Genomic DNA, 14,895 nt, shown 5'->3' on the forward strand with positions numbered 1-14,895 from the left:
GTAAGACCAGACTTTAGATATTTTCAGGGATGCTTTTAATGGCTGTTTGAGAACAAGCTGGTGGCCTTTGCTGTGTCTGTGGGTTTTGAAAGTTGCTCTGCTGTAACCAGAAGTGTACTTTTTTTTTTCACTTTCTTTAAGGGACATTAAAGCTGGAAATATTCTTCTAACAGAACCAGGACAAGTAAAGCTAGCTGATTTTGGGTCTGCATCTATAGTCTCCCCTGCCAATTCCTTCGTAGGAACACCTTACTGGTGAGTAAAGCCTGGGATACTTCACTCTAAGTCTTCTCTCATGTTTCCAGCACTTCATAATCTGGAAATACGGTCTGGCACAAAAACTATGTGAATCAAACAGTATTTCTGTTTACAATTCCTGTGTCCACGAGATGGTTCTTTCTCAGTACCTGTGAGTAGAGACTGATTGTGCAGAGCTTCGAAATTGCACCAGTTCATTTTCTGGCTGTTGTAATACCTTTGGCTTAGAAACAGTTAATGTTTGCCATAGGTAATGGAACGAAGGCAACCACACAGAGTAAAAGGGAGTTCTGTTCATCCATGCCTGCAGACTGGAAGTCAGATGGCTGTGTGGATTTTGTGTTTAAAGAGACTTGCTTAAGAGTCACTTGAGTCGCTTTACATTGCTAACTAACATGGGGAACCAGCATAGCTTTACACCGCACTTATTTTGTGGTGGACACCCCATGCCCTGATGGGAGGTTATGTATCACCCAACCTCTGAACAAGTTTGTTTGGCAAGAAGCTTCATCTTGGAAGAACAAAAGCTGCAGGGCTGAATTCCTGCAGGCTGGGCCTGCTGCTTGTTTCCCCTCTACTTTCCTCTTTATTCTGGGCCTCTGGATTTCCCTGTTCTTTCCATAGCTGCACTCAAAGCTGCCTCTGCCTGCAGGAAAATTCTCCTGATGTGCCAATGGAAAACTTGCCATCTCTGGGGAGGGTACAAGTGATGGCTTTAGGACTTCTCCAGCCCCTGCAGTCTTTCTGCAGGCACAGGGCCTTTGAGGCTGGCTCCCCGTGTGCTAACAGTGAGGTGATCAGGTTGACCTCTTATTTTCTTTTCTTAAACTGTCTTTTGGAAGAGTGGCTCATGCAGGCAAGCACTGTTTCGTTTCAGTGTGGTTTTACTGAGCTCCCTGCTGACTCTTCACGTTCTGGTTCGCTGTGGAGCTGAAGCTGATGGAGCCATCTCATTTTTAAGCTGTGTGCTGGGAGTCACTTTTTGTATCTTCTGACCTGTGTGTTTTGCACTGTGGTTGGTAGGATGGCACCAGAGGTGATCCTTGCTATGGATGAAGGACAGTACGATGGAAAGGTGGATGTCTGGTCTCTTGGGATCACATGTATTGAGTTAGGTGAGTAAATACTTTGCAACAGAAATGAATCGTCACTGCATTTAATATTTAATAATATTTAATAATCACTAGAGGGCTGTTGAGTTTTGTTTTAGATAAATTTTGTTTTGTTCTGGACAGTGCATTGTTGACACTGTAGGGCAGCATGCACCAAAGGTACCAGATAATGCGTTTTGACTTGTTTGGATAAGAAATTCAAGGAAGATGGAGAGAGACTACATTTTATGGGGCTGTTTTGTGAATATTGAGCCCCTTTCCAGGCTCTGCTAAACTATCTTTCAATTTCCAAACCAGTGCTTATTCTAAGGGTACTTAAGCCAGGCTTCAGTCGATGACAACCAGGATGTTGTGCCTATGGAGGCTGAGCTCCATATAATGACAAATATTTTGTTCCATGGAAGCTTTGTAGAACTAAACTCTTCCTGTGCCCATGTGTTGTTCAGATTGATGCTTCAATCTGGCACAAGTGTGTTCTGAGCATACCATCAAAGACATGGCCAGTTTAGGGACTGTAGGTGTTTGCCAAGCACGGATCACAACTCATTTTCCTGAGCTCACTCTGTGTATTAGGAAGAGCCTCACACTGAAAATAACAACTGTGTTCATGAGTAATACCAGACTCGTGAACTCCAGATGTTGCTAAGAACAGTGGAAGTAAAATTCTGTGTTCAAATTGCTGCACCTCAGGCAGTTTTTATATAGGAATTTTAAATACTTCAATTTATAGACTGATTAAATGTTGATGTGGGAAGATGCACAATGGCCATAAGCCAGTCATTTGAGCAGGGAGGGTTAGTGCACCTCACAAGAAATGCGTGGTCAAACATGAACACAAGTGAAAAAATACTTTGTGGGTTGGAATGAGAGAGAAGCAAACTTCCAGTATTTCTGCTGAAGTTTTAGAAACATCTCTTCCTACTTTATATCATCTGTCCCCTGCTGTTCTGCTGTGGAACAAAGTGCTGCTATTTTTATTTTTGCTCCCAGAGAAGAGGGAACTATGGCTTGTAGTTTGCTTTGGTTTGTTTGTTTTTTACTAACTGGGTTTTGGGAAGACTGGAGCAACTGTTATGCCAAGGGAATCAGTGTCCTAAGAAGTTTGTGTTAGATGAGGCCTGCATTTAGCTTTCAACTCTTCCTATTATTTCCCCAATCTGGAAAAAAAATAAATGAATCTTCAGTCTCACAAATTTGTGACATGAATCAAAGTGGACAGGTTCTGTGCATGGGAAGAAAAGGGTTTGCACTGCAGGGGGCAGAAGATGCACGTGGGTACTGCCTGAAGGAAAGGTAGATGGGATAGCAGATAACAGCAGATCCGTGCACTTCAGGTTTGGATATTGACCTTGCATGTGCTTCTCAAGGAGGAGATCTCAGTGGCTGAATAGATCCCATGCTCCCTATGCAGGCATCCAGTCTTAATAGTAGAATTTGTGTGCAGCTTTTCAGTCAAGAACTGTTAAACTGAGAGCTGTGCATGATTCCATATCTGAGCGTGGAGTTGGTCTGAAGGGCAGAGATCTCTTGATGAGCACCACTTGGCCTTCTGTGAATACTGATGTCTTAATTCCTTCTATAGCTACAAGTAGTGCTCAAAGACAAGCAAATGCAGTGCTTTGTGTGCATGCTGCGTGACAAGTGATTGCTCCCATCTGACCTGGGATGAACTGTCAAAATGCTGGCATTGCTGGTTTGGCACAGCTCACACTGCAGGGCAGGTGGGCTCTTCCCAATTTCGGGGTGAAGTCTGCTGTGTTGTTAGGAGCTGTTGGGCTGTGTCCTGCTGGGCCGGGAAGAAGTTGGGTGAGGAGGAGCTAAGGGCACATCTGGCAGTGAACGTGGCAGATTGTCTGGCTTCCATGGGGGGCAGCCAATGACAAAGGAAAGGGGCAGCCGCTCTTTTCCTGAAGTATAGGTGGCGTGCTGTACAACTGAGCCTTGTTTTGGGCAGCTCCTGCTGATTTTACCCTAGCAGATCAGGTGTGGAATGTTGCAATTAACGTAAAATGTACTGGAAGCTCTTCCTTGTGATTTGCATCCTTTGGATTTCATTATCCCATCTACAAGAGAGTAACAGCTTTCCTCGAGTGGTTGTCCTGGGCTAACCTAGAAGATTAAAATAATTGGCCTAGATGTGATGACAGCAGTAATGAGCTATTGATTTAGCAGCAATACTCTGCTCATACTTCCATATCTTTCTCCTTTTCTCTCCAGACTGCCTTATCACACTTTTCTCTTCTCTTTCTAGCTGAAAGGAAGCCTCCGCTTTTCAACATGAATGCAATGAGTGCCTTATATCACATAGCCCAGAACGATTCCCCTACGTTACAGTCAAACGAATGGTAAGAGAGCAATTACCAGGTGGTTTTTTTGGCTGTGCGTGGCTCAAGTCTGACAAGAAAAGCGTTTGTTGCAGTGGAGTGGTTTGACTGTGTTCCTGAATAATGCTCCTGTGTAGGCAGGCTCAGTTTTGACCTTCTGTCACTTTGGCTGTGCTACAATCTAAACGTGTGGAGGTGTTAATTATGGGGCTGTAGATGCAGCAGGAATTAAAATATTCTTGGATGCACTAAGCCAGCCTTAGCTCAGCATTAGCAACGTTTCCAGCTGCAAAAAAGCTCTGACAGGAGAACTGTTAGCATTGTAGTGCAGCAGAAATGTGGAGGAAGGAAGGGGAGATGCTGCTGAGGTAATTAGGTACCTTTTTTTTCGTGAGCAATTTCGAAAGTCCACAAAGCTGTGTGCCCAGTAACTGCTCCCCATGCTACAGGCCTGTGTTCCAGAATCTAAGCTGTAATACAACAGCGTTTTGTTAATGGTCTGAGAGTGAAGGCGTTATTCCATGTCTTGCTCTGTTTACTCATGAGTGGAATGTAGCCATGAATGATGCTTGGCAGGCTCTGCAGATGGCTGGGAACAATAGCTCCTGGGGAGGTGTGAAATTCCCCGTTACTCTTAGCCATTTAAGTAGCCTAATTATTTCATTGCTGATCGTTTTATCAGAACCACTCCGCATCAGTTTCCTTACCTCATCATCTCTCTTTTGGCCATTTTTCAAGATTCAGCAAAATTGGTCTCACATCTCCACACCAATACTTGGATCCTTCCGTGCGAATTTGCAATGCAGAATAGAAACAACTTGTGAATACAGTGCAAGCATCAGTACTCTTGATTGCAGACTGTTTATGTCACCTGTTTGCTCTCCGTGCCTTAGAGGACAAGGAGCAGGCAAGGTGCCTTTTCTGCTGCTTTTGGGTTCACTAGGCACCTAGAAGGTTAGTTTTGCTCTTGCAGGCTGTCATACAAGCTCCCAGCCTGAAGTTTGGCTGAGCTAAGCATGCAGCAAGATGCTTTCCTGAGTCAGTGCTGCAAGTGGTGGGAAGCATCTACAAGTTGGGTCGTTCCATCAGCAAGCTCAACGAGTGCATTTCTAGAGATGCTGCTGATTTCAGTGTCACCTGATTTTAAGCAGTTGAAGTAATGCTGAGAACACAGGCTGGTACACAGAGCTCTTATAGGTTTTCATCTTGTGGTTGGGGTTAATGGTTTGTCCATAGTTTGTACCCACAGTATTTGATTGCTGAAAGAACTGGTGGGATCAACTAGATTTTGGAGAGGTGCAGTGTTAATGTTTGTGCCCTAGAGCTTGAGAACAAAGCAGTCAGGCTGTGTCTGTTTCAGATCTTAAGCTTGTTTTCCATGTTGAACTTTTATTTTTATTTACAGGTCAGACTCCTTTAGGGGATTTGTTGATTACTGCTTACAGAAAATACCTCAGGAAAGGCCATCATCAGCAGATCTACTACGGGTAAATTTTCAACTCTCTTTCAGAAATTTGGGGGGAAAAAAATGGTTTGTTTAACCCCAAGCCAATTCTAATGATGGTGCATAGTGATGGTGATATTTACCCTTTCCAAAACACTGTCGCTTTTGCTCTTGTCTGTATTGGAAGTGTTTTGGGTTTCATTTAAATTACCTTTGAAATGCTAAAGGATACACGTGCTTACTGGCCTGCTTGCCATGGGTTGAATCTGGGATTCTCAGTATACCTGCTGGAATAAGACTGCATTTACACATTGGTTGGACCTGATGTGTTCACTTGCTGTGAAGTGAAAGATTTGCAGAAGCCCCGTGCTTGGTGGTGGCACGAGGCTGAGTTTCTGCCTGTCCCTAAAGGTTGGGAATTCTTTGCCTTTTCTGTGCATTCACCTTCCTAAAATCTCCCATCAAACTCTTACTAAGAGAAGCGTTATTTTCCTGGGTGCAATCTCAGTGAGGTTGAAGGCACTCTGTGGAATCAACAAGAAAACCTGAAAAGCCATTTTAATTGCCACTCAAAGCCCAGACTTCACCATCCTCTGTGAGCTGCGTGGGCAAATCTTGGAAATACTTTGAGAATTATATTCCATGAGATCAGAGGATTAGGACCTCAATAAATAAAGTTTGCAGATAGTGGCTGCTTATTTAAAGAAATGTGAGTGTTAAAGAGATGGGGTGACCAAAGCACGACTGATGCATGGGGTGCCCTGAAGTGGCACGTCTCGTCCTTTGCCAGTGTGATGCAGGAAGATTATCTCAACCTTTTCTCCTATGTAATGGCAATTTCAGCATGATTAGTTCTTTATCTGTCCATACCTTTCCGATCTATTTGCAGCTATCCTGCCCAGTGGCAGCTCAGCTCTTTCTTTTTGTTCTGATCATGTAAATCATTCCTTTGGGCTTTTCTGATCTTATCTGGGGGTTGGTTTTGTCCAGTCTGGGCAGGCATTTCTGGCACTAATGTGTCTGATGGCATGCTGCCCCAGGTGTGGTTGCATAGGAGAGGTTGGCCAGGCTGTGCTGTGCTGCACCAGGGTGCCTTAGGCTGAGTTAGCTGCTGCCTTGTTCAGCGATCTCAGCACATTGACTGGTTGGTGCCACCTGTCCATCTCTCATATTATTACTTAACAAACACATTCTGCATCTTTTTCTATTGTGGATTTCCAACCGTTACACTTTTCAACTTCTCTGTGCAGTGTTAAAAGTTAGGGTGAAAACAGCACTCACAGGTTAGGCCTAAGTTGACTTCCCTCTTCTTGTAAACAACCAAAAGTCACTTACATCCCTTCCATACAGCCCAAACAGTTGGAACTTTTATTTTGGGAAGTGCCTTGTGCAGGCTTGTCATTGCTGTGAGCATATGGAGCAGGACCTGTGCTGGGATTGACGTGTCCTCAACTTGCCAGGGTCCTGGCAGGGAACCACGCACCCATCACTGTTTCTGAAGCCATCAGCTTTCATTTCTCCCCAAACCTTTTATTATTCCATAGGCAAAGCCTTTGGAATATTTAAGAGCAACCTTCCTTTCAGTGGTAGGGATGTGTGCAGTCCTGTCCAGCCCCTTCTCCATCAAGCTGCTGCTTTTTCTTTTAAGTGTTTCCTTTCTTTAACATTGATGAGTGGCCCTGCTATTCCTCTGGTTGCCGTGCGTAGCTGCTGGTGAGAACTGCATGGCATGCTGCTGTTCCACACCAGGTAAACAGGACTCAGTTTTTCCTTAAATATTTGAGCAGAGGAATTGTTAGCTCCTTAGGGTGTTTTGCTTAATTTCCACAGTAGGTTAGATTGCTGCTCTGTGTCTACCTGACAGCCTTTTCATGCTGATTTTTGTTCTAAGGCTACCATTCAGCCTTTGTTTTATGGCTTCTCTTGTTGCTTTTTCGGCTCAGTAAAATGCATTCTCATGGATATTTCTGAATCTTTTGGTTCTCAAAGTGAGAAATGGAAATCATGCAGTCGTTGCTGAATAGCTGGCTTTGCACTCGCTTCAGTCTTTGCTTTAAGCCTGGACCATATAGAATATTTAACCCTCACGCCTTCACTTTCCAGGTACAGGCTGACAGACGAGCTTGTTTTCGTTCTCTTCAGCACCCAGTGTGTTTCCCTGTCATCTGTTTGTGCCGTGCCACTTACCCAGCGTTTTGTTCTCTGGTTCTGCTTGCAGCACCCCGACAATCCCTTGACCAGCTAATAGGTTTATGTTGTGGGTTTCAGAGTGATTCATTCATGTGGATTGGCAGTCTTTCTGCTCTCTAGGAATAGCACAAGTTCATTGAAGGATATGATTTCATGAGTGCCGTACGTTGGAGTCTGTGCAAACAATTGAAGCTGAGGTGGCATTCTTAAATTATGTATATTCCATCATTTTTCTTGGATTCTACACTTTCAGAGCAGTCCCCCAGATGTTCCCTCCCGCTGGAAGCGTCTCCTCCCTAAAGCCTGTCAGATTATACATTCAACTGCTGCTTTTTGGGGGAGGGTTTTCTGCTGGCATACAGTAAACAGGAATAGAGCAAAATCTTTGCAGCCACGTTTTCCTAAAGGGATCTGAACAGTAAGAGGTGCTCAAGAATGCATTCTGTTTACTGCCCTGGGCGAGAAAAGGGAGAATAAAACCCATCTGGCCAATATTTTCCCTTTCAAAATTAGAAGCAATGATCTAACCTGTTTTTAACACTCGTGTTACTTTGCTCAGCATGCACGGCGTTCCCACCGTGGTTCTGGTGGTTACTCCTCCAGCCAACTTGCTGCTCACCTTTGCATTAACCTCTTCCTCTTCTGCAGTCTGTTGGGTTTTCTCCTTGCAGTTTGAAGGAAGTGACCAAATAACAATCTTTCAGCCATCATTTCTTCCCAGGCTGTACAGCACCTCGCAGAGCAGCAACTGCATCTTGTACATCTAATTTAGACAGCTCTTTCATGCAGCTGAGCATTTAGGGTCGTGTCCTCGTTATGCAGGTCTACTGGCTGGTTGGTTTTGTTCCTCTGCATCTGCCATAGAGTTGGTATGGGGCCCCATTCTTAATGTTTGTGTAGCTGTGAAGAACATAGCTTCCCATTCAGTATTTGCAGTGTTAAAGAACAAGTACACAGCGGATAGATAGGAAGAACTTGCGTTTGGGACTGTTGTCCCATGTGCATTACTGCTTTCTAATGCAGTGAGATACAAATGGTTACTTTTTTCTAATCATAAATAAGCTGCAGATTGTCACTTCTTACAGGGAAATGAGTGGTGTGGATCTGCACAGAGGAGCAGAAATGAATCGTTTTCTTCAGTTTGAAATAGTGCATGGAATTTTTAGTTATAAGGAGTTGGTACTGAAGGGACTGGCATTCTCCATTGACAAAACTCAGATGCCTCCAGTTTGAATTCAATTAAAAACAAGACATAAGCCTGTGGCATGTTTCTTTCTTTGCTTATGTACAAATCATTAAAAGAAGATCTTCACACCCTTTCGACTTCTTTGTGTTGAAGACTTTTGCCTTAAGGAGGGCCGGGTTTTGCATGCCTGTAGCTGAGCTCCAGTTGGGTGTACTGGTCCTGGAGTCTGAGGGATGGCAGCGGCTGAGGCAGGGATGCACCTCCTGGTTGCCCAGCTGTGGCTTAGGAGCTGGGGCTGGGCAGCCAGGTGTGACACTGCTGGGTGCTGCTTGATGGGTGGGAGCCAGCTGCTGAGCTCACTAACAAAAATCCACTGTGGCACGTGCTGTGCAGGGCAGAAAACTTCTCTCTTATTCCCCCCTTGTTCATATTTCTACAAGTGATGTGAGTACTTCAGAGCTGTCTCCTGTGGCGTGCATTAAGCAGCACAACCAGTGGTGGTGATCCCGTGTAGATTGTTGGCTGTCTGCCCTATTCAGAGGTTGGATCAGAAAGGCTTTCATACCCCACTGCCAGCTGTACAGTGCAGGAGAACATGGCTCATAAGTCAGAAATGAGCCTTTAATCATGTACTTAAAATCCATTAAACAATTTATTAAGTCTGCACTTAAAACCTGTGCTTCTTGTACATCCTTTGCAGGAGTTGGCAAAAAAAGCTTTGACAATAAATAAACCTTGCACTCATCTTCCTGGTTTGATTTGAATTGGAATAGGTCAGCTTCAGGGTAACTCTTGGCAGGTAATCTTGTGTAATCAGGATTGCTTCCTCTTTGTCCTGTATTCGTTTTGTTCATTGTGAAGACCTGTGCCTTTGCAAGGTTTGAAGTGGCACTGTGTTCACATTGAAGTGAAGGGGATCAAGAAGGAAAGAAGCAGCTCTGTTAGCTGAGAGCCCAGGAAATCTGACCCTGGTTCCAAAAGTGAGTCCGAAAGGTCTCAGGCCTCCCCATCCACCACCCTGCATTTCCTGCCATTGATGCATATGTGCACATGAGTTTCCAGTAGCAAAGTGATTTTTGCTTCATTTCTCTGTACTTGATCATGTTCTGTGCTGAAAGCAGTTCCTCTGACTTGGTAACAAAGCATTTTGCAGCCTACACTTTGAGCCTCGTGGCGGGTAGAGCGATCCCCTGGGTTGTGTGCTGTAGTGCAATCCGTGCTGAGTGTGTCCAGAGCCTTTTGTGACAGGTATCACTAATTCCTGAGCTGCTGTTTCAGGTGACCCAAAGCAGCCTCTGTTTGTAGATCGAACAGCCCGGTGTCACGTCTGAGATCAGATGTTTTGTTTTCTTGAATTCAGCACGATTTCGTTCGCCGAGATCGACCACCGAGAGTCCTCATAGACCTCATACAAAGGACAAAAGATGCAGTACGAGAACTGGATAACCTTCAGTACAGGAAAATGAAGAAAATCCTTTTCCAAGAGACGCGGAACGGCCCTCTGACTGAGTCTCAAGAGGAGGAGGAGGTACTTTGGTTTCATTACCCTGTTTGCACTGTTCTCATAGATTTCAGGGCAAGTGAGATGTGTTCCTGTCTTCAAGGGGCAGAACGAGAGCATCCACAGCATGGATGTGATCCATCTAGTTGGAATACCAACTGAATACCAACTGAATCAGCAGGGCTAGGATAGGACGATGAGCACTGCCAGCCATTGCTCTGACTTAGATGTGCACTTACTGGCAAAACAACTTTGGCTTTTTCAGACTGTTGCCTTTCTTCTGAAAACTTTGGGAAAGAAACTCATTTGGAGGGAGATCCTCTGTGATGAAAAAATAACCCACAGGCTGTGCAACGGAGAGCCTAGTGATGGCCTGAGCTTTTCATTCTCACAGCAAAATCAAGACTGCCTGATTAATGTTAATTTTTATTTTCAATTACCGTGGGCTCATCACTTTACAGTAAATTTATCATGAGCTGAAAAGCAAATCGCCAAATTAGCGAGACTTATTTTTTTTTAATTCTTTAATATTAAAGAAAGATTAGAGATAAAATTCAGCTGCAGTTGAAATCTTGTAATAAACCACCCACTTCATCAGTGTGTGATAATTGACAGTAACTGTGGCTTAGAGAGGGAAACCAGTCATTTTTCAATTGATGAGATTAGGTGGAAATTAATGTCATTTGGTGTAGGCACTTGGCTAAATAAATCCGTGCCTGGTTCTCAAGCACAAAAATCCTAAGGAAATTGTTATATATTCCTTTTTCTTGCATTGTAGCAAGATCACGTGCAGTGAGATGCCAAAGTCTAACATATGTTAGGGGACTTGGCTTTGAGGCTTGCATATGTCAAATACTCTTTTAAAACTAGTCTGATGGTTTAAGCAGTGGGCAAGCCTGGGTGTCAAGTAGGAGAGTATAGAGGAAGAAGAGACTGATGCTTATATTGTCCTTCACTCTGGGGAAGGGGCAGCAGCAGATCCAGGCTCCACAGCTGAGGTGTGCTAGCACTGATTGAGATGCATCTTCCTCTGTTCTTCCTGTTCCCCTTCCTAAGGATAGAAAAGTGTGTCTCCAGGACCTAACACTTCTGATGAAGCTCACATCTGCATGTGCACAGCATGCTCTGCACTGTTTTTACCACTGAGCTTGCATACCACCGAAGGAGGTCATGTTGCACGCACAGCAAGAGCAATGACTGAAGTAAAACACAGCACTTGCTTCAGTTTCTAAACTGGTTAACAGAAGCTGAGAATGCCACAAGATGCTTCCTCTTTCTGCCCTAGAGTTTCTCAGCGCAAGGCATATTGCAAATCCCCTTTGTAACACTCCCAATAATACTAATGCTTTCCTCAGACCTTTTGCAAGAAAGTTGAGATTACCTGGAAAGTATTCAAGTCAGGAAGTCAGTGCTGAGGTTGCATATGCAATCTCATCTCTGCCCTTCTGTGTTTATTATGTTTAGTATCATTTATTAGTATTAGTACTATATGTGTTTATTAGTGAGACACATTCCCATGTTAGATGTTATTTCTGTGGCAACTTGGTGTGAACATCCTGGAAATGTTTTCGTTTTCCCATGTATTTTGGCTGCTGCTTTTATACAGGCTCTGAATGAACTGCTAATTGCTTAAAAATAATCACACAATCAAATGCAAATCTGCCAAACTTCTTTCTTGCAGTTTCCAACAAAATGAGTTCGCTGTCAATTGATTTGAAGCGTGATTCTCCCCAAGCTCACTTTGGAGGCGAGAGGCAGCAGGGTGCAGTGCAGCCACTCGTGTGGGTGAATCAGAGCTGTCTGAGAGCAGGAGCTGGAGGCTCTTCAGAGCTCCCAGTCCTCACTGTGAGCTCCTTGCAAGCATCTTCAGTCTCGTTAGTTTATTACAACAGACTCTATAATTGTCTGAGTCAGTCCAGATTAAGCTCATGCTCTGGGATTACTGAGCTCATACAAAACCAAGAGAAGAAGATGCTACCTTCTGATGTTCCAATGTAGAAGGAAAAACATGTCCTGTGTGAGGAATAATTATTTAAGTATGCTTAAGCAGATTACAATAGCTTTAATCACTATAATAATGCAGATTCTTCCGAGTCAGGTGTTTAAAGGTGAATGAAGATTACATAAGAATTTATCTGGGCTGAAAACACAGGATAGGAGGCTTTATTAGCTGGCAAGAATAGAATTGCTGACTGTTAGGGACACAGAGGTTAAAACCACCAACCTATGAAGCACCGTGAGCTAGTTACCTCATCATAACAGCTGGATTCGTCATCCTACATCTCTTCTGACTCACCAGATGTGATGTAGCATACCCAAACTCAGAATGTTGTTTCAATACAAACTTAAAAGTTTGTTCCTTCCTCAGCTGCAGGACTCCTTTCACCACCAATCCACTATTCCTGAGTGTGTCCCATTCAAAGCAGAGCCGTGCCCAGATCTGCTGAGATGTGGAAAAAGCTGGCCTGGCCCCTGATGTGTGAGGATTGCAAGGGAAGAAGCAAAAGCTGACTGCCCTTTGTGCATTATTTTATAACCCATGCAGTTCTGAGAAGGGAGGCTGCCAAAATACTGTGCAAAAAGTCTTTAACTCAGCAGAGTTGCCTTTAAAACCAACCTTGGGCACTGCAGTCACCTGTTGGGCAGGTGATTCATCTGCAGTGTTTGTAACCGATGCCCCTTGTTTTGTAGGACAGTGAGCATGGATCAAACCTGAGTAGGAAGATGGACAGTCTGGGCAGCAACCATTCCATCCCAAGCATGTCTGTGAGCACGGGCAGTCAGAGCAGCAGTGTGAGCAGCATGCAGGAGGTCCTGGATGAGAGCAGCCCTGAACTGGTCATGATGCATAGTGACGAGAGCACAATTAATTCCACTTCCTCCGTTGTTCAGAAGAAGGTATGTCCTCTAGTGCTCTCCATAGCTTCCTGCCGTCCCTGCTATCGCTCACATTGGCTCTCCTGCATAGGGCCCCATGAGCAGTGTGCTGTGGTCTTGTGCTGAGCCATCTGCTGAGAGCAGGAGCTGGTGCTGGGCTTGCCAGAGTCAAGTTCTGTGTTTGTTCTGTAACGGCTGAGCTGTACGTAGAGGAGCTGCAAATAAAGAGACTGCTAACGAAGGGTAGTGCTGTCAGTGGCTAGGCAGGGCTCCTGCAGACTTACTGCATGCCTCCTCACCCAGCCCTGCATGTGCACCCCTTCATCTCTGCTTTGTGACATCAGTCCTCGTTTCCTTGTGTATGACTGTACTGTGTTATATGGGATGGTGACAAGTGGTCACAGCAGCTGAGCTAACCGTTTACCAGTCACAGTGTATGATTAAAATCTGCTTGCACTTGGATTTCCCTCATGAGAAGTGGAAGTGTGCAGAACATTGGACCCTTCCCACGAGGTATGTTATGAGTCAAATTCCACTCTATGCTTTTCTGCTCTTTTGCTGCATGTTGTGATCCGTTGCCTTTTTGTTTTCTTAGTGCTAGATAGCAGACTGAAGTTGTCCTGCCCTATCTAACTCAGCATCTAATCTGATATTGGCCAAACTGACATTAGTTTGGCCACAGTAGTGTTGTTTACTAGTGGGCAGTCAGATGTAGGTTTTGTGTGATGTCTTTTTCAAATAGTTTTCAATGCATTTATGTGCTTTTTGCCAACAGAGCTGAAGCATTACAGCAGCACTGAGAGCATGAATTTCTCCTTTGTAGCGTTACGACAAAGCCTAGTTTTAACTAAGTGTTTTGTAGGCAAGTTCCTTCCTCCTGAAATGCAATATTTGTGTGATTGAACATGGAAGCGTTTGTAAAAGGAAGCTCTCAAGTCATTTTGTCTCCAACAAAAGGTTGCCTTATACATTTAGATATACTGGAAGATAAGTTGGGTTTGTTTCAGGGGGTTACATTTGCAATGGCACCTTTAAGAAGATAGGTATGAAATGCCACTCCAGGGAGCCTTCATGAGTGAAGAGTGGCCTAACTAATTTTCTGTTCTGGGGGATTCTAGTTAAAGCTTTTCTTCATTTTCTGTACATTTCAGGAATGTGTATTTTGATTTCACGTTGCCAAGTGGTTGTATTTATGTATGTGTTAAAACAAAGAGATTTGAGAGATTGATTTGCACAATAATACGTTGTAATATTACTGATGGATTGGTGTCATTGCAGCTGATGAAAACATAGTGTGAACCACTTCCATCAGATCTAAATTGCTTGTGTTAAAGGAGCAGAGTGCAGTTGGCTTTAATATGGTTATTTCATTTTGTACTGAAAGGGAGGGAGCATCCTCTCAGTCCCATGGTTGCACGCTGTACATAGGACTTGCACTGTGAACAAACACAATTTCAACACCAGCTGGGTGCTTTGTTGCATGGTATGGAAAAACAGGATTGCTTACATACCTTTCAGGGAAGGAGTATGAAAGAACTCACCTGTGGGTCACCTCCAGCTTATGTTTTAGGGAAACTTCGGAAGCACCAACATCAGAGCTTTGCTGATGGTCCTTATGAAGCAGTTACAACAGGCACCTTGCACAGGTGCAGATGTCAGCACAGTTGGCAGATGTTGCCTTCTGCTGTACACGTGCATGAAGTGCAGTTGGAATATGTGTGGCAGGACGTTACCACGCTGAAAATACAGTTTTAATTGAATATATGTCTTTTTTAGATTACCTTACCTTGAGGAATGCAACTTTAAATGAAAAACTGCTTTGTCTGTGCATTATGTATATAGTAATACCTGTGTAAATACTATAATTGCAACAGGGCATTTGCTGGGGCTTACACACACATACATCCCATTCTGTTTTCAAGGTAAAATTCCTTATTTGGGGAAAAACCCCTTCAATCTGTACTTGCTCTAACTACATCTGTAACCCAGTGAGTGGATGCACA

At 44.0% G+C, this 14,895-nt stretch overlaps 1 protein-coding gene across 4 annotated transcripts in view; it reads left to right on the forward strand.

Moving 5' to 3' along the window:
- TAOK3 (TAO kinase 3) overlaps positions 1-14,895 on the forward strand; it is a gene marked incomplete at its 5' end in the record, with an annotated part of 67,856 nt that overhangs the window by 35,305 nt on the left and 17,656 nt on the right. The window contains 6 exons of one of the 4 annotated variants that reach the window (XM_079543883.1): positions 142-255; positions 1,282-1,373; positions 3,622-3,715; positions 5,100-5,181; positions 9,875-10,063; positions 12,707-12,913. In XM_079543883.1, coding sequence (XP_079400009.1) covers positions 142-255; positions 1,282-1,373; positions 3,622-3,715; positions 5,100-5,181; positions 9,875-10,063; positions 12,707-12,913 — 778 coding nt within the window. Of the gene's footprint in view, positions 1-141; positions 256-1,281; positions 1,374-3,621; positions 3,716-5,099; positions 5,182-9,874; positions 10,064-12,706; positions 12,918-14,895 lie in introns of all 4 variants that reach the window. The other 3 variants (XM_079543882.1, XM_079543884.1, XM_079543885.1) reach the window with 3 other exon arrangements.

Source organism: Tetrao urogallus (assembly GCF_951394365.1).
Source record: "Tetrao urogallus genome assembly, chromosome: 17".
Lineage (NCBI taxonomy): Eukaryota > Metazoa > Chordata > Aves > Galliformes > Phasianidae > Tetrao > Tetrao urogallus.